The 26,824-nt window shown below is 44.8% G+C and overlaps 1 protein-coding gene across 1 annotated transcript in view; it reads right to left on the bottom strand.

The window, feature by feature from the left end:
• Window positions 1-18,519: 18,519 nt before the first annotated feature.
• LOC149275597 (3-oxo-5-alpha-steroid 4-dehydrogenase 2-like) overlaps window positions 18,520-26,824 on the bottom strand; it is a 36,396-nt gene continuing 28,091 nt past the window's right edge. The window contains exons 5-6 of the mRNA XM_089504536.1: window positions 21,169-21,319; window positions 18,520-18,586 (exon numbers count right to left, since the gene is read on the bottom strand). Coding sequence (XP_089360662.1) covers window positions 18,520-18,586; window positions 21,169-21,319 — 218 coding nt within the window. The remainder of the gene's footprint in view (window positions 18,587-21,168; window positions 21,320-26,824) is intronic.

The following is a 26,824-nucleotide window of genomic DNA, read 5'->3' on the forward strand; positions in this document are numbered from 1 at the left end:
ACGAGCAGCGCAGAAATGTTAAAACGGCCATTGTCACGAAGGGTACAAAAAGTAAAATCAGCCTGTCACGAAGGGGTTAAACAGGCGCTGCGTACATAAACAAGCGCAGTTTATCATGAAATCCCACTCTAAGTTCACAAAAGGTATGATCAATTCACTACACTGACCCCAAAGGACATGAACGCCCATATAATTGACAACCATTACTTATAAAACAGAAAACGTCTCTGTATCATGCTCTGTAAACCAGGACTGACAGCAGTATTTAAGAGCTGCCTTAGTATAAAAAACAAATATAAAAAAAAGAATGAAACAGGTTGCCGAAATTGAGCCACATAACCCTAACAAACATATAAAGGGCCAACCCTAGCCAAGATGGGATCGTATGCCCCTTGCTCAGCTAATGTAGCGATACAACAAGCAAGAAATCTCAGGAATTCAACACAATGCATTACATGGGGGAGGCATGCTTCCTTTACAGGAGAATCTTATTAGGGAAGGCGTAAAAGGACACTAGTCATCATATTCACTTTAATTTCATATTTTTATGGTGCGCCCCTTGCAAATGCACAGGTGGGGGATTCTAGACCTCTAATAACTTTTTCTATTTCCACAGCCCCAGATACTTGCTATATATATCTCCAGCCAGTGTGGGCACAGAGCTAACCACACGGACAAGGGTCTGTATAAGACCTCCTTGCACATGCATTAAAAGTGCTCCCATTCATTGCAATGGATTGCTTTCCTGTCAATCAATGGCTGCTCCAGGCAATCAATATGTAATCAGAACCACTGGGCCAATGAGAATAAAAGTTCTTTATTATCTTTTTTTATTTTCCAGTTTGAAAGAACAGAGTACTACTTTACTATGTATGATTCTTTAGGGGGGGTGTCAGATCACTGCAATAATCACTCGTGAAATACCCCGTCCTGCTTTGACAGCAGTGCTTTAAATCAGGTTTCCTTCACGTGACAGCACATAATGCACCGAAGAAGCAAAATCCAGATATTCCTTAGCTCTCCATTGGAACGTTTAAATGTATACAGTAGTGCATCACCGGGGGGGGGGGGGCATGCAAGGGTGGTGTGAATGACCCATTAGTGGATTACCGTGGGCCGGGTCCCTGTAGATGCACACATGACTGACACCACGGACACCTCGATCCATACGGCTCGTGTTTATAGAAAACCCACGCACACTGATGTATTAAGGACCCATACAAGCGAGACATGCGCGACACACAACTAAGCAACCCACACGAGAACAGTGTTTTCAGTCATAGCTAATGATTTTACCTGAGAGCAGACGGATTTTTCTGCTCTTCTCGGCTACAGCCCGCAGTCTAAACAGGGCAGTGCATCGCAGGACGAGAAGTGGGAACAGGGAGCTCGTGGAGTCTTGGCCTTCTATCCAATGCGTCACAAGGACACGTCAGGTGGGCCTGTATGACACAAGAGCGGCCTGGAACTCCTTGCTGAATTAAGAAATCTCTATATTTACAACCCCCCGCAATATTAATTTCACGCACATAATATCAACGCTAAGCAGGCTATCCTATGAAGTCTCTCGGCGCGTCTCCACCACCACAACCGCCATCTCTCAATTTCGAGCCCCGCCCCCTTTGCCCCGGATCTCCTCCGGACCGTATGCCCCGCGCGCGCTGCCGTCACAGGGGCGTGGTTCAGTTGGGCCCCACTACCTGTAGAATGTGAAAAGCCAGAGCGCGAACCAATTCGGATTTGGGGAGGTGCCTAGACCGAAGGACGTGCGCATGCGCGAACTTACACTTACGTCATGTGTACGAAAAGCATGGCGGGAAATATTTTCCCTCTAAATTTAAACTAGTTTCTGTAGTCGGAAGTATTTTTTGTATTTATTGAATTATCTTGATTATCACGAATACCTACGATAAGTGCGTATTTTACGGTGTCAAATAAGACGATACATAAGTCCCATGGGCAAATATATATATTTTTCTCTATGAGCATTAAATATATTGCTGTTTCCGGCAGTGTAGATCAGCACTGATAAAACAATAAATATATATATTTTTAAATTTTGCTCCGCCGTGGTTTTTCCCCCCTTGTCGAACACCATGCAAAGGCCGCTGTTTACAGCAATGGTCTTTACTCAGTGTTGGTATCTGGGTGATTAAGACTGAGCTACTGCACAACGCAGGGTGTTTGCCTAGTAGAGTGGGTTAAGACCTAGAATATATATATACACATAACTTAAATGCAACTGTCTGAAAACAGAATAATAGTCAAAATAAATATTTTAATAAAAATATTTGGTCGGCGTTCCCATTTAAGTATGATGTGGGATTCTGTCACCCAAAAATTGAACTGTGTATGGATTGCATCCTCAGCACTACCTGATATATAAGATTTGATTGTCCCAGGAAAATGAATTCCCTCTGGCTGTGCATTAGAAGAGCTTTAGTGTTACATCTATATTTATTACTAATCCATTATACAGGGTGTGTATAATATCCAGATGTCCAAAGCAGGACACCTTCTCATGGAGTTGGGTCTTAAAATCCCGTTAGAAGCAGTGTGAGGAGAAACACCAATCCATAGAAACACTCACCAGTCAGTCACCAGAAATTCATGATCTTGATAAAGGTCTTGGATGTGGACCAAAACGTTTATGTATTGAGCTAGGCTCAGTTAATAAAAAGATGGCGGATTGAATGCAGGAAATCTATTGGATTTGTGTGTGTATGCAGTATATATATATATATATATATATAAAACACTTTCAAAAAGATGGTCAGCACTCCAGGTCTTTAAATAAACAATTTCATTTTATTCAAAGTCAAGTCGACGTTTCAGTCATTACTGACTTTCATCAGGACATATATATATATATATATCAATAACAAAATGGTGGGTACCCCTTAATTTTTTTTTTAACAGTTTATTAAAAGACATGAAATACATACATGGTAATGCGAAGATACACTGGTAGCATGTCAGTCTGCACAAGATACATAATTCAGATACAGAGATACATGGCAAAGTATGCAATGCTTTACAAGTACGGCCTGCGGACCGTAAAGTGAGAGAAATCAAAAAGTAGTCGTCACTCAGAGAGGATACAGAATTATATGACCAATTAGCATGACTGCTTATACAGAATGGTTCGAACCAGGGTACCGTAAGACTAGCGTTAGCGTCACTGGGCAGAGTGATGCCAGAGCATTTTGAGTAGCGTTTTGAGAAGTTAAAACTAGACTTGCGCATTTGTCTTCGGGCGAACATGAAAGCGAGCACGAAGAGGCCGTTTTTTTGTTCGTTCCGAAGGAACGTAGAACAGAATACAGTGCTGGCAAACAGTGTTCCCTCTAAGCTGTGCGCTTGTGCGCGCGCACATAACTTTTTGAGGGAGCGCACACGTCCGAACATTGTGCGCACAGTACCTAACGGGGAGCTGGGGGGGCGGGCAGTCCGTCCAGGGTGCCGTCCAGGGTGACGCTGGCACTCCACCAGAGACGGACAGTAATGCCCGCCGCTGGAGGAGCAAGCTTGGTTGGGGAGATCAAAAATCTCACCCCAACCGGCTTAAAATCAATCAAGGGAGCGGGAGGTCTGTTAATACAGACCTCCGATCCTGCTCCCTTGTGATGCGCGCGGCAACTGATGCTGTGCGTCGGGATTTGATGTCAGATCCCGGCGCACAGCACTGAACGCCCACGCCCACCTTCTTCACTGCACCGGAAGGACAGGACACAGAAGAAGAAGAGGCAAGAGGAAGAACGAAGAGGAGGAGGAAAAGTAACAGAGGAAAGGTAGGAAAACATTAAGTGAGATTAGTAAGTGTGTGAGAGTGATGGGCGTTATGCTGTAGTTTATGCTGAATGAGTGTGTGTGTGATAGCATGGATGTGTAAGGGGGGGGGGGGATCGCATGGCATAGGGAGGCTGTAATCACATTAATATGATGCCCAGGTTCCAGCATGTACTGGCTGCCTGGGCATGATAGGAGTGTGATTGCTGTTAGCAATTATGTATATATTATGTATATATATTTGAATGCTGAATTTTCGGTCCAGAGTTTTCATTTCGATGCACCCCTATATACTAAGCCAGACACTGAAGCGGTAGGCCTACACCACATCAATGTTTGGCTTAGTATATAGTGATAGGGGTTATGCTACATTATTGGCAATGTCTGGCTCAATGTATAGTGATAGGTGTTGTGCTGTGCCTCAGTATATAGTGATAGGTGTTATGCTGTACCACCGTCAGTGCGTGCCTCAGTATATAGTGATAGGTGTTATGCTGCCCCATCGTCAATGTTTGCCTCAGTATATAATGATAGCAGTTATGCTGTACCACCGTCAATGTGTGCCTCAGTATATAGTGATAGGTGTTATGCTGTACCCCAGTCAATGTGTGCCTCAGTATATAGTGATAGGTGTTATGCTGTACCCCTGTCAATGGTTGCCTAACGACAGAAGCTATGCAGTTTTTCCCAATAAAAAAAATTATATATATATATATATATATACACACATATGTATATATATATATATATATATACACATACATATATATATATTTTGATCCTTTAAGCAGCCCGGAGCCCCCGCTAGTGATTCACTCATAATTAACTTTTGCGGTGAGAATTTCACCTTTAAAATAGACCATGGAGTCAAAAGGGTTGGAAATATATAGCTCCCCCCCTTGCAATGTGATTTTTTTTTCAGCTCCACCAACTTCGCTTTATATGGACTGTAGAAGCATATTGTGCGCACAAAATTTTGGCTCTGGGAAAAATTTTGCACAACAAAAATTTTCTGCGCACACCAACCAAGAAAAATTAGAGGGAACATTGCCGGCAAACCGTAGGCGAAGATGAAGACTCACAACCACGAAGAATCGCCGCGCAACCGCCAAAATTTCAAACAGGAGTGAGCTGATCCTCGTCTCTCCAATCAGCTCACTCTTGTGACGTCATGCTAAGGGTCTCGTCCAAAGCCTGTGCTGCTGGTTTTTGAATTCTGAAACCGCCTTTATAAGACCAGAGCTTGCCTGAGAGATCCATTCATTTTTCGCTGTGACTGCTTTGGCAACACTCCTGTGCTGCATCCGAGCGTTACAGAGAAAGATTGTTCTGTTCTGTGTGAGACTGGTAAGCCTCAGCCTGCCATTTCTCACAGTATACTGTGTTCAGTTCTACTGAATTAATAATTTTATTAATTTAATCATTTTTTTATTTCATTTTTTTCAGTGCTTTTGTCTGTCATCAACTGTAGTGCTGTTGAGTTGACAGTACACTCATTGCCTCACTGGCACTGGGGTGCCCTTTCCCTGGGCTGGCACTAGTGCCTACTGCCTGTCCTGCTTAGATAAATTAAATAATATAATTTATAAATATATTAATAGAATATATTATTAATAATTGAATACATTATAAAATTATATATATATTTGTCAGGCTATTACTACTAAAGTTAGTTATATACTAGTGTAGAGTGTACTGTAGACATTCAAGACATCTACTAGTGTCTAATCTAAAATCATTCAGTAATATCAATAATTCTATAATTCATTTTAGCTAGCGTAATAATTAATTAGCTATAAATAAAATTAATAATTAATTACTACTAGCTTATAGTTCAGCTAATCTTATTAGTACTGGTGCTGCAGCTCTTTAGTTTGTGCTTTGTTTTAGCAACAGCAAGAGACCAAGTCAATTTTTCTTAATTAATAATATTTAATTTTATTTCATTTGTTTTGCTCACCTCAGTCCATCAGTGAAGTGAACTTGTTGGGCTAGTGAGTGCAGCCGCATAAGTGCTGTGTTCTTTTTTGATCAGCAAGCAGTGACGTTAACTGTTTTGCAAAGCTTTTCTCATTTATTTTACATTTTATTTTAATTTTATTAAAAGCACCCTTAGTGTTTTGCTCACCTCAGTCCATCAGTGAAGTGAACTTGTTGGGCTGGTGAGTGCGGCCGCATAACTGCTGTGTGTTTTTGTTCAGCAAGCAGTGAAGCTAACTGTTTTGCTGTGACATTTTATTTTATTTCTAATTTATTTTCAAGAAAGATTGACTGTGTGACGACAACAACTGTACTAAGCAAAGCTTCAAGCTACTAGCTGTAGTACTAAAAAAATTCTAATCTTTAATCTTAATCTATAATATATTATAATATAATATAAATTCTAATTCATAATCTATAATATAAGTAATTCTAAATTCTAATTCATAATCTATATTCTTCTATCTAGAATCCATAATATAAGTAATTCTTTTAATATTATTATATAACATAATATAATAAATTCTAATTCATAATCTATAATATATATAAGTAATTCTTTCTAATTCATAATCTATATTCTATCTATAATCCATAATACAAGTAATTCTAATCTATTAATAATATAATATTATATATAATTTAACCTCACTTTAGCTTAGTGGGCTTGAGAGCGTCTGACTAGATTTAGACTAGAATACTAAGAAATATAGCTTTAGGTTTAGCATAGTAGTAGGATAGGCTCTTAGGCCCGTGTAAATTCAAAGTCTTTAATTTTTTTATCCCCTTTTTTTAATTTTTTTAAAGTTTTTTTTTAAACACTACACTACACACACAACACAAAATTTGAAATGGATCCTCCTTTTGGGACTAAGGAGGGACAAGCTCCATCTACCACCACCACCACCAGCACCACCACCAGTTCTAAGATGCAGCCTTTGCGTCGGTCTAGTCGGCCAAGTAGGCCAAGCTCTCGCTTATCATTTGGGGAAGCATTGCTTGAAGGATCATCAAGTAAAGGAAAGGCACCAAAAGCAGGCAGTAGTAGTGCTGCTAGGTCCACAAGCTCTATGTTTTTTTACGGAAAGCCTAAAGCACCAGAAGCACGTTCAAAGTTAAAGGGTAGCACAACTAGTACTTCTACTAGCCCAGTGAGTAAAAAGAAGTGCCTTTTGCCCCAAGCAGCATCTTCCCCATCCACAAGCAGCATGCAAGGTACCAAGCAGAGCCAAATTAGCAGCAAGACTCAGAGGGGTTTTCCCAAACCAAAGCGATCTCATTCCTTCGTAGGGAAAACCACCACCACCACCACCACCACCTCTACCACCACTAGTGCTGTGCCTACTGTTCCCACCGGTACCCGCCACGCCATGTCCTCCTAGTACCTCTAGCAAGCCACCAAGTCCTTACAATATTTTTGTAAAGACAGTTAGAGAGAGGGCTACACATAGTGGAACTCCACCTAGCGAGGTAGCAGAGGAGCCTGAGACTGAGAGGCCAAGTGCAGAGTCTGTTCTTCCTGCTCACACTACTACTAGTCACAACGATATCAGTCTTAGCTCCAGCCTAGCAGGAATTCCATTCGATCTGGCTAATGAAGAACTAGACTATGAGCCAGAGGAAGTAAAGGAGATGAGTGGTCAGGAATCAGATTCCTCAGGGAGCAGTGTCCAAATGACTAGTGCACAATTTTCCCCTGAGCCTCCACCTTCTCCGCTACGATCATCACCACCACCAGCAGCAGCAAAACCTACCAAATCTAGTTAAATCGAGTTAAAGCAATTAGCACTATGGCCAGTACTGTTACCACCAGTCCCACCACCACTAGTTCTGCCTCTGTTCATCCACCCCGAGCAGTAGAAACAGCACCCAAGGCACACTCCAAGGCTATGCACTTTGAAAATGTTGAAGAAGGGCGCTATGGAAAGTGCAAACATTGTGGGAAGCTAATAAGCAGAGGGAAAGTGTCTGGCCATTTTACCAGTGCTAGCATGAAGCATCACCTCAACACAACGCTGTGCTATTGGGGAAAGATGCAGAAGTAAAACTTAGTGCAGGCAGCATAGCTGGTGGTCGTGGAAAAACCCCAACAGCTGCTTCTGAGCCAATAGCAGCAGCAGCAGCAGCTAGTGCTGGCAGCCAGAGACCAAGGCAGGTTGGAGCACTGCATGTCCAGCCCACCCTGGAACAATTTGTGGCATTCCAATCAAAAAGGTCAATGTCCAAACAGCAGGCTAATAAAGTAATGCGACTTATCGGTCAGTTCATTGCTGTTGGAGGGGCATCCTTCTCTATGATTGAAGGGGAGCCTTTCAAACAATTGATGGCGGCTGTGGCTCCACAATATACAGTTCCGTCACGTTCCACTTTCAGCAGGAACATTGTCCCCTCATTGTATCGGTCCTGTGTTTCAGCAGTGAAAGAGGAGCTTTCCAAGACTGCTGGTCAGTCTGTTCATTTCACAACAGATTTGTGGAGTGCACCTAGTGGGCAGCATGCCTTTCTTTCTTTGACAGCACACTGGTGGCAGCCCGGTGTGCCCAAGGAAGCTGCTGCAGCAGGCTACCGATCATTCCTTCTCCATGCAGAAGTGATGGATGAAAAGCACACTTCCCGAAATATTCTGCATGCGATGAGGAAAATGTTTAGCCTTTGGGTGGGAGCAGAGGCAGGCACCAATGTTGAAGTTGGTTTTGTGGTAACTGACGGAGGTGCCAATATGGTGAAAGCGCTGCGAGATGGTCATATTGTTGGTGTGCGCTGTGCAGCCCACATCATCCATCTTGTAGTGAAGGCAGCAATGTCAGAAGTAACTAATGTAGCAGCAGTAGTTCTGTCCCACTGCAGAAAGATCGCTGGGCACTTTCATCATAGTGTTAAGGCTAGCCAACTTTTGAGGGAGGAGCAAGAGAGGTCAGGTCTTCCCGTACACTGCCTACGTCAGGATGTCAGTACACAGTGGAACTCCACGTTAGACATGCTGGAGAGGATTTTGGAGCAGCAGAGGGCAACCCGTAATCTTGCCTCAGAGCATAATATTGGGATTACATCTCCATTGAATAGGGAGGACTGGACAGTGATCGCCCAGCAAGTGGCCTTAAACCATTCAGGGATGCCACTGAAAATTTAAGCTCAAACACTGCCTGTCGGGCCCAGGTAATCCCAGTGTTCTCCCATCTAGGCAGCAAGATGGATGTGTTCCTTGAAAACCGTGAGGCTGTTCAAGGTGGCACTCTACATCCTGACGTAGCAGCCATAGTCAGGAAGCTGAAGGATCTGCTAAAAGTACACCTTCGCAAACGCATGGAAGAGAGTCCCGAAATGATGCTAGCGTGCCTTTGCGATCCAAGAATTAAGGGAAAGCTAGCTTTGAAATTCAATGTTCTCAGTAGCTACTGGGAGAAATTGGTCAACAAGGTGCGTGACTGGCAGCGTAAAATGGGAATGCTGTCCGAGGAGGGAGAGGTGCAGGAGGAGGAAGAGATTATGTGGTCTGCTACTCCTAGCAGCAGCAGCAGCAGTGCCACAAGCAACACAACACAGCTGAGTGGAACAGCTGCGTTTTGGGAAGAGGCACTTGGGAGTATAGTTGGACCAACTGACAGAGCTAGCAGCAGAAAGGAGAGTAGTGCTGCTGAAATGGTCAAACTTTACCTCTGTGAAGTTCCTTCTGCACCTAATGTTGATCCTCTTAGCTACTGGGATGAAAAGAAGAGTGTGTGGCCTGCACTCTCATGGGTTGCGCAGCAGCTTCTATCATGTCCGCCAACCACTGTTCAAAGTGAGCGCGTGTTTTCTATGACTGGAAACATACTGAGTCCACAGCGCTCACGCATGGCACCTCATCTGATGGAGCAGATTGCCTTTCTTAAATTCAATCTGCCCAAGTTGGGTTACCCAGCTCTTAGCTTAGAAAGTTAATTTTCTTTCTCTAATGCTCAAGGTAGTTTCTCCCCCTGGTTGCACGTGTTTGTGGTGTGGCAACATCTGCTACCTCCGCCGGTGTAGCCAATTTACGCTAGGGCCTAGTGTCTGGGTTCTGTAAGTCCGCTCCCAAATGCCTAGGACTGACAGACTTTGATGCTTTGCCCTGGGGTGAAACAGGTGAGCGAGTCGTCAATTGCCCACTCATTCGCCTTTCCCAATGCTGCTGCTGCTGCTGGTGGTGGTGCCAGCGTCTCTTTTCTGCCAGTTCGCTTCCTAGCTAGTGTCATGCCTCAAATGTCCAAAATGTTCAAGGTGGTTTCTCCCCCTGGTTGCACGTGTTTGCGGTGTGGCAACGTCTGCTACCTCCGCCGGTGTAGCCAGTTTACGCTAGGGCCTTGTGTCTGAGCTCTGGAAGTCCGCTCCCAAACGCCAAGGACTGACAGTCTTTGGATGCTTTGCCCTGGGGTGAAACAGGTGAGCGGGTCGTCAATTGCCCACTCATTCGCCTTTCCCAATGCTGCTGCTGGTGGTGGTGGTGCCAGCGTCTCTTTTCTGCCAGTTCGCTTCCTGGCTAGAGTCATGCCCAAAATGTCCCTAATGGTAAGGGCAGTTTCTCCCCCCTGGCTCCGTCTGTTTGCGGTGTGGCAACGCCTGCTACCTCCGCCGGAGTAGCCAGCTTACGCTAGGGCTTAGTGTCTGAGCTCTGGAAGTCCGCTGCCAAACGTCTAGGACTGACAGTTGTTTGGATGCTTTGCCCTGGGGTGAAACAGGTGAGTGGGTCGCCAATTGCCCACTCATTCGCCTTTTCCATTTTTCATTGCTGCTGGTGGTGGTGGTGGTGCTAGCGTCTCTTCTTTGCCAGTTCCCTTCCTGGCTAGAGTCATGCCCAAAATGTCCCTAATGGTAAGGGTAGTTTCTCCCCCCTGGCTGCGTCTGTTTGCGGTGTGGCAACGCCTGCTACCTCCGCCGGAGTAGCCAGCTTACGCTAGGGCCTAGTGTCTGTGCTCTGGAAGTCCGCTGCCAAACGTCTAGGACTGACAGTTGTTTGTATGCTTTGCCCTGGGGTGAAACAGGTGAGTGGGTCGCCAATTGCCCACTCATTCACCTTTTCCATTTCCTTTTCCATTTCCATTTCATTTTTTTCCGTCTGATACACAACCTACCAAACCTAACACATACAATAACACATATAACACAATGACATAACACATAACACACGTAACACACACACGTACAATTCACAAATCACAAGGACCTTTCCTCCTCTTATTTGCCCTGGCCTTCACTTCTACACTCACTAGCATTAACGCTATAACTCACACTTCACCCTATAACATTTTTTCATCCACATACCTGCCAACAGACCCAACTTTTTCAGGGACAGTCCTGCTTTTTTCCTGTCCCATCAAATTTAGCTAAACTAGGTATGCTAGTGCACATAGGTATAGCTGGGTAGGGTAGCACTACAACATTAAATAAATATAATAAAGTAAATAATAATAAATATAACTTTAAAATAAAATTAAATAAACCCATTAAAATTAAAATTAAATTATATTTAGACATAATAATTCATCTTTAACCAAAACAGTGCACTGCTAATAATCTTAAAAATAACCGTACATTAACCCTAAGCTATTTTTTAGTTCTTGTCCAACATTTTTCCATTCGCATACCTGCCAACACACCCAACATTTTCGTGGACAGTCCTGCTTTTTTCCAGTCCTGTCCAGTAAAAGTTGAGTTGTTGCAAAGTATGCCATTATAAATAGGTAGCAAATGTTAGGCATGTATTACAAGTGGTCCAAAATCGATTTAAAAATGTAAAATAATCCCTATTCTTTTATTAAACATCTAAGGATGTGTGACTGTATGATAAAAAGGAGGCCAAGTTCCTTGGAGCATTTGTCTAGGTCTCAGACAAGACAACTGCTCGGAGGAACTTGGCCCTCAGTTTCGGGCAATGTGTATTGTGTACAGTACACCTCGGTACGTGTGTGCAACTCTATTGGTCGTTTCGGCAGGGGGCTCACCTGCCATCAACGAATGAGGTGCATTCTGCAGTTCTGCAATTCATTTGTTGATGGCAGACCAGCCCCCTTCCGGAGACCAATAGAGTCGCACACACGTACCTTCACGGCGCGAACGCATCTGCTGCTGCTGCTGCTCCGATGTGTTCTTAACCCCGTATTAACCCCTGCTACGCAGCCGGGAGAAAACGAAGATGAAACGAGCACGAAGAATGTCCACGAACATTCGCCCGAAAAGAAGACAGGAACGGGCGAATATTCGCGGAATACGAAGGGTTTTTTTTCTCCGAAGACGAGTACGAAGACGAACACGAAGAGCCCCCTGGTACCCAAGTCTAGTTAAAACCATGAATATTCAATACAAACATTAAATTTAAAAAAAACAGAGAAACTCAAATAAATGGGACCACAAGTCCCGTCCGGTGGAGACGTGGGAACCAGAGTGTATGAAAGTATACAAAGGAAATTTGTGAATGCCTAATCAGAGAGGATGTTATGTGTTCCAAGAGAGTTGTCACAGGGAATAATAGGCGAGCTTAGGGGGTCGGGCGTTTTGATATAATTACGTTCAGACAGCTGGATTTTTAGAGATAAGTGAGTGGAATGACGGGGACGTAATAAATGATTGCCAAGGTAGCCATTTCAGGCCGTGTTTGTGTTCAAGACCCCTAGAGGACATTACCAGCTCCTCCATCTGATGGATAAAGTTAACCCGGGAGAGCCACGACGAAATCGGTGGAGTACAGGATTGTTTCCAAAACCTGGGAATAGTCGCCTTAGGAGAGGTAAGAAAAAGGATGGTAAGGCTACGCTTATAGCAGGGCCCTCCAGCTGCTGCAGGACTACATCTCCCATACTCCTCAGCCAGCCCCTTAGCTGAAAGAGCATTATGGGAGATGTAGTCCTGCAGCAGCTGGAGGGCCGCAGGTTGGACACCCCTGGCTTATAGGAACCCAGAGGCACATCATTCACATGGAGCAGCACACTAGCCGGGTCAAATGAGATAGGGTCATCAACAAAACGTATTATGCGGAGGACAGTATCCCAAAATGGTTTCATTAAGGAGCAGTCCCACCATAAGTAAAGGTAGGTACCCGCAGCGGACCCACACCTCAACACTTAGGAGGGACATGGGCGGCGAAGCGGTTTATGTCCACGGGAACCCTGTACCAACGGGTGAGCAGCTTGTAGGCAGACTCTTGGAGTTTACTGGAGATCGAACAGCTGTGTGTGAGTGTAATAGCCTTGTCCCAGGTGGCCGAGTCAGGAGAGATACCCTACTCGCCCTCCCACAGACTTAGGTAGTAAGGTTTAGTGGAAGAGCGACCGTCCAAGTATATTCTGTAGAGTTGAGAAAGTAGGTGAGAGGATGCGCCATTATCCGCACAGATAGATTTGAGAGGTGTCAGTGTCCTGTCCAAGGAGGGTAATGGGGCAATGGACATAATGAAGTGTTTGATCTGATGATGGAGACATTTTTGGGGGACATGGGAGTAACCCCTCTCAACAATGTAGCAAGGGGAATGAAGTCGCCCCGGTGAAGGAATTTAGAAACCCGGAGAATCTTTTCGCCCGGCGCCAGGAAGAGGCGTAAAGCTGATTCTCCCCCCGGCAGGAGTACCCCTTAATTTTAAGTGGAAGGGTTTTCCATCACCTTTACCCGCCATAACTTTTGTTATTGGTATTGCTTGTGCTTCCCCAAGCCTCAAATAGTAAGCCAGAATCACATGCTGACGAGTCCCATGAAGGACGAAACAGCTGTCCATGAGTGGCGATCTGGCTATTGCACCTCTTACCCGGGTTTTGTCTAAAGGCTGTCTTGTACAGCGGGCATTTACCTTCAAGGGATCCATGTATAAAGTGGATATAGAGGCAAAAGGTGATCATTGTTGACCTTATTTGCATTTGCCTACCTAGAATTCCTTGTGGTTTTTTTGGTAGATTTCTGGTAGATGTGGATGAGTGTTTAATAATGCTTCTACTACCTATATATATATCACCCAGTAGAAGTTGTTATTGACACCTGAGCTGCAAAAAGCAGTGCCAATCAACTGTAGAGCTCAGTGGTCCGGTCAGAGTAGATCCTTTAAACTTGGTTCTAAAAAAATAAATGTAAGGTATAGATACGTATAAAGGAGTCTCACCCTTCAGGGTGAGACTTGAAGATCCGGCCGTCCCATGGGGGAGGGAAGGAATTTTGTCTGGGTCTTCCCTTCGGGGAAGCCCAGAATAGTTCTCAGGCTTCCGCTGCCTTCCAACACGGGTGCAGCACCAAGAAGCACACACCTTGGGCTCCAAAAAAAATAAAATAGATACTGTATATGTGTAGTGGCGGTGTCACATCCCACTCTGGTCAAGAAACAGTTTTCACTTTATGGATATGTAAATGCTGTTTCTCTGCAGTACCAGGACTGCATAAAGGCAGTGACTGGCAAAGGTGGTATTTGGGGCAGCAATACCATTGGCAACTACATCCTTGTCTTTCATGTTTTGCTAGCTAAATTAGTAACACATATATGGGTCGAGGGCCACCATCAAGGGGACACAGGCAGTAGAGTTACCCTTCAAACGTTTTGGGTAACGTTTTGGCTGTAGTGCCATCTTGCTTTACCACTTTCTGGACATAATAGACCAAGGTGGCTGAATTAAAATAAATCGGCCGAGAAGAGTGAGACAAAATTCCCCCACAGTGACGCAAAAGACTAATTGCCAGTTATTTCAAAGATTTGATTGCAGTTGTTGGTACAACCAGTTATTAGGTTTAGAGGGCAACTACATGGGTGATAAAGGCTTTGATTTACTCTTTACCTTCAGTGATTTAAATTATCATTTAAAAGTTACATTTTATGTTTATTCATTTTGTCTTATATTAAAATGTGTTGGGCCAAATAAGCAAAAATAGAAGAAGTCGGGAAGGAGGCAAATACATTTTCACAGCACTGTATGGATGAAATCCCCCCTATGCTGGTATTACTTGCATCATAGATGGTGCATTTTACTTGTCAGCTAGCCTTTGAAATTTGCTGCAATTCCAACAAGGTGGCAGCCCCTAACTATACCATAGTTAGTTGAATCCCTTTATCTAATTAAATGTCTCTACAACCCCCCTAATTCTTCATTCATCCAAAGTATACAATATTAATCCTCTGAAAGAAATAGCTTTTATTTCCATAGGTAGATGTCCAATTTTATTTCACCCTGAATTCTGGGAGGAAAAGTTTCAGCCAGCCTAAATTTTGGAAATAGCTGAAGAAGGACACATCCCCGAGTTTGGGTAAAAGTTTCTTTATAAGGCTTAAGCAAAAAAAGAACATGCTTTTCCTTTAATACCTTCTCTGCCTCTTGAATATCATTTACACATAAAGCTGTTTAGACAAGGAGTTAGTATATGTATTGTGTTGTGCGAGGCTCATGAAGGCAAGGACCAACTAAAGACCGTTTTTTTTACTTAATCCAACTTCTTCCTCAAGTCTGAATAATTTGTATCTATTATCAAATGCAATTTAAGGAAAATATCAAAGTAATATCACCTCATTATTCACAAGCACCAGTTATGTATAAATATTGATGGACCCTAAGCATTTCTGTATCCAACGCATCCTTTTACGCAACACAAAGACATAGTGAGTTTGAAATTGTTATTCTCAATTCAAAAGAAGGCTTTTGTAGGTAGTGGTGGTTGCCAATAGAACACGAATGTTGCATTTTCATTCGGCAGACCGAATAACGAACAAACAATTATGGCAGTGGATAAACGTACATGAAGATGCACAACAGGAAGAATCTTCGTTTCTTTGTGTTCGTATATATATATACTAGGTTAGCCTATTAGTTAAGACAAACTTCCTAAATATCTCCTAGCCAATCTCCCTGGTCCCTTCCCCCATACAAGTCACTGTGTCTAGCCTATTTTAAGTCTTCTATAGTATAGCAGGGTTTAATATGGGAATCCACAAGGGAGAAAAAGCTGATAGTGTGAGAACCACTGACTTCATCAGGGCAGGCAATCACTAAGCTGAATCCCGACTTTGGAGCCAGGAGTTAAAGGTCCATAAGAGCGACTCTATTGGTCGCCAGCAGGGGGTTGTCTGGCATCAACCAATAAAGAGTCTGAGCAGCTGCTCTTTCCCAATTATTCTTTAGTGTAAAATTAATGCAGTTATGTCAATGCTGCTGCTAACTAGACTTGGGCACCAGGGGGGTCTTCCTATTCGTCTTCATGCTCGTCTTCGGCAAAAAATAAAATCTTCGGATTCCGTGAATAATCGACCGTTCCTGTCTTCTCTTCGGGCGAATATTTGTGGACATTCTTCGTGTTCCTTTTTTCTTCGTTTTTTTCCGGTTTTGTATAAGGGGTCAATACGGGCTTAACGCGTACCGCAGCAGCTCTGGCGCCAGGAGTTTAAATGTCAGCATGAGCCACTTTATTGGTTGCCAGCAGGGGGCTCGTCTGCCATCAACCAATGGTTGATGGCAGACGAGCCCCCTGCTGGGGACCAATAGAGTCACTCGTACAGACTTTTAAACTCCTGGTGCCATAACTTGGCCGGGAGAGACCACTGGTCTCCCTGCTGCAACAATTAAAAGTCTGTACGAACGACCAATAAAGTCGCTTGTATTATTATTATCTTTTATTTATATAGCGCCAACAGTTTACGCAGCGCTTAATACAATACATAAATTCAAGGGATATGACAAGACAAGAATTGACAGACTAAGACAAACCGATACATTTGGTGGAGGGAGCCCTGCTCGAAAGCTTACAATCTAGAGGGAAATGGGGTGACAAACATAAGGCATAGAGAAAGGGTGAGAGGTAGTGTTGTGGTTGTATCGATGACAAGGAAGTTCTAGCAGCTAAGATGGTATGCTTCTCTGAAGAAGTGGGTTTTTAGATGTTTCTTGAATGTCGGGAGGGAGGGTGAATGCTGAAGGTTCCTTGGGAGTATATTCCAGAGATATGGGGCAGCTCGAGTGAAATCTTGTAGACATGGGCATAGGAACCGGGGGGGACAGATCCCCCCCCCAGTAACTCATGCGGGGGGGACCGATAATGAAGAAATCCCCCCCCAGGGCCGTAGGAACCCCCCCAACAGAAACGCAGCAAATGCGGCCCGCGAGACCTCCGCACCTCGAGCCCTGCTACAACAAGAGCCCTGCTACTTACCTGTGGGAGGGTCTTCTGTACTGCACAGAGGAAGCGGAACCCAGCAGAGTTCACGTGACATCACATCCTGCTTCCTCTGTGCAGTACCAGAGAACGCAGAGGGAGGCCGCGCCCCCTGCTGAAGTCTGCCAGCGGCATCGAGGAGCTGCAGTGCAGGTAAGGGGGTGGGGAGGGTGTATGCGTGATTGAGGGAATGAATCTGTGAATGAATGAGTATATGAATGAATGAGTGTGTGTGTGTGATAGCATGGATGTGTAAGTGCTGGAACCTAGGCATGATGGGACTGTGATTGCTGTTAGCAATCACACTCCTATCATGCCAAGTCAGCCAGTACATGCTGAAACATCACTTACAGCCACCCTGTACCAGCATGTACTGGCTGCCTGGGTATGATAGGAGTGTGATTGCTGTTACCAATCACACTCCTATCATGCCAAGTCATATTGCTATTTTTTTTTTCCAATTGTGGTGTGTTACCTACTTTTATAAAAAATGAGAGTTTTTATTATTATTTTTAAAGGTGGGGGGTCATTTTTGGTTTTGGCTAAGTGAACCATGAATGTTTTGGTCCAGAATTTTCATTTTGGTGCATCCCTAGAATAAATAGAACTATTTCATTTTTAATTATCCTGAGTCCTGAATTTGTAGTCACAAAACTTTCTAGGCCCAGAAATCAGTGAGAGGAAAAGTAAAGGTTTTGTGTCATTTACTTTATTTTAATCTGCATATTTTATTATGCAGTAGCTAGTGAGAAGGGGGCGGTAGGGAGAGGGTAGCTGGTGAGAAGGGGGGGGGTAGGGAGAGTGTAGCTAGTGTGAAGGGGGCGGTAGGGAGAGGGTAGCTAGTGTGAAGGGGCGATAGGGAGAGGGTAGCTAGTGAGAAGGGAGTGTAGGGAGAGGGTAGATAGTGTGAGAAGGGAGGGTATGGAGAGGGTAGATAGTGTGAGAAGGGAGGGTAGGGAGGGGGTAGATATTGTGAGAGATGGGAAGAAAGTGGGGATCTGATGGGGGAAAATGCTAAAGGTAATTGGGAGCCAGTGGAGGGTTTCACAGAGGGGGGAAGCAGAAGAGGAGCGACGTGCAAGGAAGATGAGCCTAGCAGCGGCATTTAGGATAGACTGTAGAGGAGGGAGTCGAGACAGTGGAGTGCCAACCAGAAGAGTGCAGTAGTCAAGACGGGAAATTATTTTGTGGAATCTTGGGTGAGGAATGGGCGGAATATGAGAGATGTTTTTTAGGTGCAAGCGGCAGGATCTGGCGAGGGACTGAATGTGAGGGATGAAGGAGAGGTTTGAGTCAAGGATGACCCTAAGGCATCGGGCCTGGTTAGTAGGAGAGATAGTCGTGTTGTTAATGGTGATAGAGAATTCAGGTAGTGAATTGTTTTATTAAGAAGCCGAAAAGCATAAAAACTATTTTTTTTAATAATAGAAAAGTACCGGTATATTTTAGGTGGAGAAGATGCCATATACAATCAGAAAATCCATTGGGTATAATTCACGTGTGGAGTAAGATAACCAGTGTCCAATTAAGTCCAATGTAAAAAAGACTGGTAGCCAAGTCTCCCATTAATATTGTACCAGAAAAATCTTTAGAACCAGAAAACCCTGACCCATTTTTATGTTGTTAAAAAATGAAAGGAATTAAAGCTTTTCTGTCTTTAGGGTAGTCTTTAAAAACCTGGAGGTAGTACCTGTGAAAAGAGAAACAGGAAAGAAAAATTAGAAACAAGCACTTTTATTTATAATAGCTCCCCATAGTACCCTCTAGGTACACAGTCTCATAGTATGATCTGGAAACAACTCTCCTATATTATTGACAGTACATAGTTTCAGCAAATTTTGAAACATGTAAATGACATTATTTAGCAGGGATAGGGAAAGTGTCTGCACAAGGACACCAGTCTTTTGTGGCAAGGTATGTGAAAGTCTATAGAACAATATTATATTGTTCACCCCAGACCCCAGTAAACGTTCACAATGAGTACGGTAATATTGGTGCCTACCCGTGTTTTTAAGCTTACAGAGAGTTACCCTGAATAATTACCAAAATAAACCTTATCATTATCTATGAAAAAGGCCAGCATGATGGAATAGATGCAATTGACAGTTTCGGCTGGCCACAACCAGAAATATTTCCATAGGGCATTCCTTCTAGGTACTTATTCACCTGCTCTCTAACCGTCTGCTCTGCTTGCCATTTAAGATGTGGGGTACATCTAGGGCTGAAACAACGAATCGATAAAATCGATAATAATCGATAACGGAAATCGTTGTCGACGATTTCCGTTATCGATTAATCGAGTGATCGATTCGTTGTTGGAGCACTCGGCTCCTTTTACTTACCTCCGCGAGCGTTCCCCGCTTCTGCTACACGCTCTGCAGTCTCCGCCTTCTTTTAGTTACGTGACGGATGTGACGCGTTCCGGAGGTAAGTATTCTTCATGTCTGTGTGAATCGCTCTGTGCGAGTGGCTCCATTCGCACAGAGCGATTCGTGGGGGTGGGGGTGGGGTTTCAGGGGATGCAGGGCAGGGTGTGAGTGTGGGTGCAGGGCAGAGTGGGGGTGGGGATGCAGGGCAGGGTGTGAGTGTGGGGGCAGGGCAGGAGACTGGGTGCAGCTGGGCAGAGTGGGGGTGGGGATGCAGGGTGTGGGTGCAGGGCAGAGTGGGAGACTGGGTGCAGGGCAGAGTGGGGGTGGGGATGCAGGGCAGGGTGTGAGTGTGGGTGCAGGGCAGAGTGGGTGCAGGGTGTGAGTGTGGGGGCAGGGCTGGGTGCAGGGCAGAGTTGGAGACTGGGTGCAGGGGCACAGTGCAAAGTGCTGGGTGCAAAGTGCCAGGGCTGGGTGCAAAGTGCTGGGTGCAAAGTGCCAGGGCTGGGGCTGAGTGCTGGGTGCAAAGTGCCAGGGCTGGGTGCAAAGTGCCAGGGCTGGGTGCAAAGTTCCAGGGCTGGGTGCAAAGTGCTGGGTGCAAAGTGCTGGGTGCAAAGTGCCAGGGCTGGGGCAAAGTGCTGGGTGCAAAGTGCTGGGTGCAAAGTGCCAGGGCTGGGTGCAAAGTGCCAGGGCTGGGTGCAAAGTGCTGGGTGCAAAGTGCTGGGTGCAAAGTGCTGGGTGCAAAGTGCCAGGGCTGGGGCAAAGTGCTGGGTGCAAAGTGCCAGGGCTGGGGCAAAGTGCTGATTGCTGGGTGCAAAGTGCTGGGTGCAAAGTGCTGGGTGCAAAGTGCAAAGTGCTGGGTGCAAAGTGCTGGGTGCAAAGTGCCAGGGCTGGGGCAAAGTGCTGGGTGCAAAGTGCCAGGGCTGGGTGCAAAGTGCTGGGTGCAAAGTGCAAAGTGCTGGGTGCAAAGTGCAAAGTGCTGGGTGCAAAGTGCAGAGTGCTGGGTGCAAAGTGCTGGGTGCAAAGTGCTGGGTGCAAAGTGCCAGGGCTGGGGCAAAGTTTCTTGAACAGTAATAGTCCACCTCTTTTCAGAATGTTTGGGGTTATTTTGTTTCATAAATATTGTGTTTGGGTTCTTGTACTTTGAAAATATTGTTTTTTATTACATCATAACAAAATAAGAATGTTAATGTAAATTTTAAGTTGTTTTTTAACATCCAGTTCATTAAATTATTTTAAATAAACGAAAAATTTGCATATTGTTTTTTTTTATCCAATTAATCGAAAAAATAATCGGCGAACTAATCGATTATTAAAATAATCGTTAGTTGCAGCCCTAGGTACATCTATACTGGAACATTAACAATGACTGGGTGAGTCATAAGTGCCACTTATGCTTAGATCTCCAGCTTCTACATTAGGTAGCAAGATGTTTTTATTTTTACTTTTTAGTTTATATTGTGTAGTTAGTGTGGTGGGGGTTAGTTAGTGGGGAATGGTTAGGGATAGGTAGGGGCAAATATAAATATTTAGTAAAACTTAAAATAAATACATTCTATAGGAATAAATCAGGGCAAGTTAATGTATATATATCAATGTATTTTTATCTAATTTTTAAAAAAAATATTCATAAAAAATAATGTGTTAGATATATGAATATATATGAAGAGGGAAAACTGCTCCGGTCCTGAAGAAGCGGTTGAAGCAATTTAAGTTTTTTATACTCTTACATACCCAAAGTAGAAAGTACTATAGTGTAAATTCACTTGTGTTTCAATACAATACAAAATGGTATTCGTATTTTTAGCATTATTATTATTTTATTGTATTTTAGATGGCTTTGGAGGGGACAAAACTGGATATTAGTTCAGTTTTTGTTGTAAACTGATATGAGACATCTTCTTACCTGTGATGATGATAAGCTCTTGGACCAATGGAACACAAAGTAAAGAAAGCAAAAGAAAAAGCTGGCAGGGTCCATGATGCTATAGCATAACCAAACCACTCCACAATTTCACCCAGAAAATTTGCCCCTGAGACATAGTTGAACATTCCACCTATAATGAAATAAAGAAGTTTCTTAAAAACATTCTCATTTGCTGAGTGAATCAATGTAGCATTTAAGATGCTTTTGTCTGCAAATGCCCATTTATCGCTGCCAGAATCCATTACACGTAATCAGGGCCGGCCCGACAATGGAGCCGAGTGGGGCAACCGCTCCAAGCCCCTTTTTTTTTTAAAGCGAAAGAGAGAGCGCCCCTCTCTCTCTCCTCTGCAGCGAGTCTTCCTGTTCGGTGTTGGAAGATTTCCGGCGCTCAGCATTACAAGCCGGCACCGAGACCGAACAGGGAGACTCGCCGCAGGACTGCTGAAAGGCAAGTACAAGGGAAGGGGGGGGGGGAGTAAGGGGGGGGGCATTTTAAAATTCGCCCCAGGCGGCATTTTACCTTGGGCCGGCCCTGCACGTAATGCACTAAGAGGTTTTGAAAGCACAGTAAGGTACCATGAGAGCTTGGTAGCCCCTGAGCACGTGGGTAGTGTACCTATAATCTGGCATGCATTCCACATTAAAGCACTAAGATTTGTTCACATCGTATCTTGTGTTTGTTATTCATACTACCACCAGATGTCACTATTCCCTAGCCAGTTTCTTGTTGCGCTTTCCTTATGATTAATTCCAGAATGCTGTCCCTAGCCCTCACAACACGATTTACCTGACAGGAATATTTTAAAAATTCATGAAGGAAGCAGCATTAAAATCAAACAAGTTAAAATCTTGTGTACAATTTCCACTTTCATTTTTATTGAGTTAAAATCAGATCCATAACTATTTATCATAAACCCTCTGCAAACCACCATGTGAAACTATGTGAAGAGAGGCCCTTGTCTTAATTTGGGAAAGTTTACTAAATCATATTCTGTATCATTATGCATGTTTTTCCTGTATATGTACCAAATATGTATTTGGGGGACATTGTTTATCATTTGGCCAAATTTAGTTCACCTTGGGAAAGTACATTCCTTTGTCTTGATCCTCTCCCCCTGCACTCCTACAGCCATAACCCGTCCCCTTTTCTAACCCAAAAATTATCTTTTCTCATTTATCTGTCTCTTTTGCCTCTTGTAGCTTTACTGAAATATCCCAAGCCCTCTGCAAATCACCATCTAAAGCCAAGCACTAACTGACCACCCCTTTGTTCATTTTATTTATACATCTTACTTTGCATCCTAAAACCAATTAGCCCTAATTACTGCTACTACTCTCTCTTTTTGTTTCAGTTACCCATACTACTATCTTATATCTTAAGCTCATGAGCTGGGCCCTCATAAGCCCACCATTTCTGCCAGTAAAACATTGTATAAAAGTACCATAAGGCTAGATGCAGGCCGCTGGGTGCTGATGCCGCCGGCCGGCGCTACTTTAATACTTTTTTAAAAAGTTTAATATGGCAAGCCGAATCGGCTATTAAATGGAAAAAAAAATAGTATTAAAGCAGAGCCGGCCGGCGGCATCAGCACCCAGCGGCCGTATGCGATGGCCGCCAAGTGATGGGAGCAGCGTGAGGGGTGAAAGCTCCACCCCCTCGCACTCACCTTTCACCCCTCACGCTGCTCCCATCACTATGCGGCCATCAGACTGTTGGAAATCGAATCTAAACGGCCGCTGGGTGCTGATGCTGCCGGCCGGCGCTACTTTAATACTTTATTTATTTATTTTTAATATGGCAAGCCGATCCGGCATATTAAATAAATAAAAAAAAGGATTAAAGTAGCTCCGGCCGGTGGCATCAGCACCCAGCGGCCGTTTAGATAAGTTTTCCAGCAGTCTGATGGCCGCATAGTGATGGGAGCAGCGTGAGGGGTGAAAGGTGAGTGCGAGGGGGCGGAGCCACTTCACTTGACTTGCCCCCCAGGCCTTAGGCTGCCAGCCCTCCCCTGCATCCAGGGGAGGGCTGGCAGCCTAAAGCCTGGGGGGCAAGTCTAGTCAAGTGGCCCATTGCGCCACCGAATGAGCCCACCATCCATGCCCATCTTTTCCTGACTTTTTAACGCATATTGATGTAATTTCATAGGATTGGGAGTACATCAGGACACTAAAAAAAGTAATCATTCACGGGACGCCTGAAGCCACAATTTAGTGCCATTAATCTTTTTTAATAAAATATGCAAATTGAAATAAAGTAAATAACACAAGGCATGTAATTTTCCTCTCACTGATTTCTGTGCCTTAAAAGTTTTGTCCTCTGAAGTGACTACAAATTCAGGTAGTAAAGTGCCGGGAAACAGATGACTAAATACACACACCAAGTCATGCTCTGCCACACCAACACCCAAACACACACCAGGACAGGCTCTGCCACACCGACACCCAAAAACACACCAGGACAGGCTCTGCCACACCGACATCCAAACACACACACCAGGGCGGGCTCTGCCTCACCAACACCCAGACACACACACCAGGACAGGCTCTGCCACATCGACAGCCAGACACACACATACCAGGACAGCCTCTGCCACACTGACACCCACATCCGGACAGGCCAAGCTACAACAAAAAAAAATGTAAAAAATGTATTTTCCACACTGCTTTGTCGTCGACCGACCCCTTTTGTGTTTTTGCCCCCTTATGTATCACCAGCAGCCCCTCGCTTTAGTATTGATTTGTGTAATGGCCCCAGCTGTCCACCGATAAAATGCTGCCCTGCCACATGGGAGATGGTCAGCAACATGTAAACATTATGTGTTCTGGAAAACATGGCCGATGTGGGCAATCTAATGCCCCTACACCCTTGTGTTTTGCCCCCAGCTAGCCCCACATTGTATATTTATCCCACCACCCAGCCCCCCTTGTGAATTAATGCCCCGACACCTATGCATATTGTAAATATCATGTCAGCCCTGGCACCCAGCTTGCATCCACAGGATCTGCCCAACACCCAGATTGGAAGCATAGGTCTTGCCACCTTTAACCGCAAACAGCCTGCCTGTGGCATCCTAGCCTCAAACGGCCTCCCTGTGCCATGCTCTTACCCTCCAATTACACATCCATGCTATCACACACATATGCATTCATTCACTCATTCACAGATATTCATTCACATACTCATTCACTCACATATACTCACATATACTCATTTATACCCTCAATCATGCATACTCATTCATACAGCCTCCCCCACCCCTTACCTGAACTGCAGAGCTCTCCGTGCTGCTCGTAGACTTCCGCAGGGGCAGTTGCTTCCCTCTATGTTGCTTGCGCTCTGTGCAAACAATTTCTTTTGTCCCCGCCCAGGAGAAGCAGGAACACAGCAGGGTCGTGTGACGTGATGTCAATTCACGTCACTCTGCTGGGTTCCTGCTTCCCCTGGGTGGAAAAAGAGATGTTGCTCACACACACTGTGCACAGGTTAGCAGCAGGGCCCCTGCAGAAGTGAACGACCCCTGCGATCGTGTTTGCCCGGCCCTGTGCAGCGGTCGTTTAGATTAAATTTAGGGTGACCTGGGGGGCAGTTTCCCACGGCTAGATGTCAAGCTCATGGGTAGGGTTCTCAACTTCTGATGTGTCTCTATGCAGGGCTGCCATCCAGGATGTACAACCCTTACAACTGGAAGACTGTAGGGACTGATGGTCCTGGGAGGTCCAGCAGATCTGGGGGGCCTGCTATGGCCATGGGGAGACAAAGTCTCCTTCCATTTTTATCCCTAATTTTTTATGTATGTAAACTGCCCTATTCAAAATGTACAGCACTATGTAATATGTTGGCACTTAATCAATAAGAGATAATAATACATTCATTTGTTTTTAGAGGAGTTTAGACCTCATTATTTCTCTCCTCTACCTACTTCTTCATAAGTATGCTACAAGTCAATGCACAATAGCGCATGTTAGAAACATATGTGTGACGGATCGTCCTGTGCCCCTGACTGGACGCATCCGCCCGTCAGCTCCTTCCCTCTCCCAGTAAGCGGACACGCTGTGGCTGTTTTTCAACTTCAGTATGAGAGGGGTTAATTGGATTGTACAGGCATGTGGTGCCAAAAGGTCTTGTGAGATAAGTTTGTCCTTTGAAGCTCGGACTCCAACCGGGGCCTTCTACGGGGTGTGAGGTCCTGCAGTGGAGCTGCCGCTTTGTCTAGGTTCAAATGTAGATGACCATATGCCTGTATCCCCGCATAGATACTGGATTCTTTGATATGCTAAGTGACCACTAGCAGTCAGGAAAACCATTTCATATCCAGGTCATATCCAACACATATCAATAATAACTCATATATTCGTTATCATACCTCCTTGTGTGCATACCTGGAACGGGGAAAGCGCACCCTACAAAAAGAGTACAAACATGGCGGCGCCACTTAAACAGTTTGGAAGGAATTGTGAAGTCTATGATGTTCAGTCATAAGTAGCAAGTGTGACATATCTATGGACTTAACAATTTACAATAAATTCATAAATGCATGAATTATTGCTGTGGCGAGCACAGGAGGGACGATAAAATGAAAATTAGTTATTTTGACGGATATGTTTCCACCACACAAGGGGGAGGTCACTTATGGTACACCTTCCCTCCGCTTATGCCACCTCTGGGCCGGCTTGGAAACTCGAGATGAACTGGGAAAGAGTATAAAATTAACGAGAGAAGATGGGTCATTGTGCTTACTAGGGGCCAAGATCTAATTTTGAGTAAGTCGCCATCTTTCCTTGTCGGAGCCCTAAGGACAGAAAAACTGTTACTTGACCATTCAGTGAGTAGTTAGGTTTTCTGTAATTTTCTCCTTTTTATTTTTATCTGTTGGTGTAAATAATCTGTTGTCATCTTCTGCCTTTGTCTGGTAAAGACTCACGTTACCTGATTAGACCATTTTATCGGTAATTTGAAATCACATAATTACCAAGGCACCCCATTTCTAAATTGTCTTGGTGGTGGCAGCGTTATTTTGATATTTGTTATATCATTATATCAATTATTTTTATCACTATTTTCGGTCTAGGGCAGACAGATAGTGAATTTTAACCCTTTTACCACCAGAACCAATTCACGCGCACGCTTGGAGTAGAGTGCATTCGTGACACCCACTCCAAAGCAGCAGCAGTTTCACTTACCCCTACCTGGCTCTCCGAGCTGGGGCTCGTTTTGCCCATTGGACCATGCCGCTGGGGAGGAGTGCCGGTTGCCCTTCCTCCCATAATTGGTGACAGCCGCTGGGGAGGGTCGCCGCCTGAGCCCCCTCCCGGATGCTCGTGCTGGGGAGAGCCAGATAATGGGGGTGTAAGCAGTGCAGGGCAGAGGTCAGCGACTCTCTGCCAGGTTTCCAGTGCTTCTGCAGGGAACGGTGCTGGGCAGAGAACAGCGTCACTCTGCCCTGTGGCCAGCTCTTCCGCTGGTGGTTCCCTGCTAGCAGGTGGGGACCCTTCGCTGTGGGGCGGGCAGAGGCCAGCAGCTCTCTGCCCTGTTGCCGGCGTTTCAGCCAGAGCGAGGATTGCTGGTGCAGGACAGAGGTCAGCGACTCTCTCTCCGGGTGCCAGCACTGCTGGTTGGTCCTCGTTAGCCGGCGGG

This window comes from Sceloporus occidentalis, unplaced genomic scaffold (assembly GCF_023333645.1).
Source record: "Sceloporus occidentalis isolate IW3139 unplaced genomic scaffold, rSceOcc1.0.p SCAF_277, whole genome shotgun sequence".
Classification (NCBI taxonomy): Eukaryota; Metazoa; Chordata; class Lepidosauria; order Squamata; family Phrynosomatidae; genus Sceloporus; species Sceloporus occidentalis.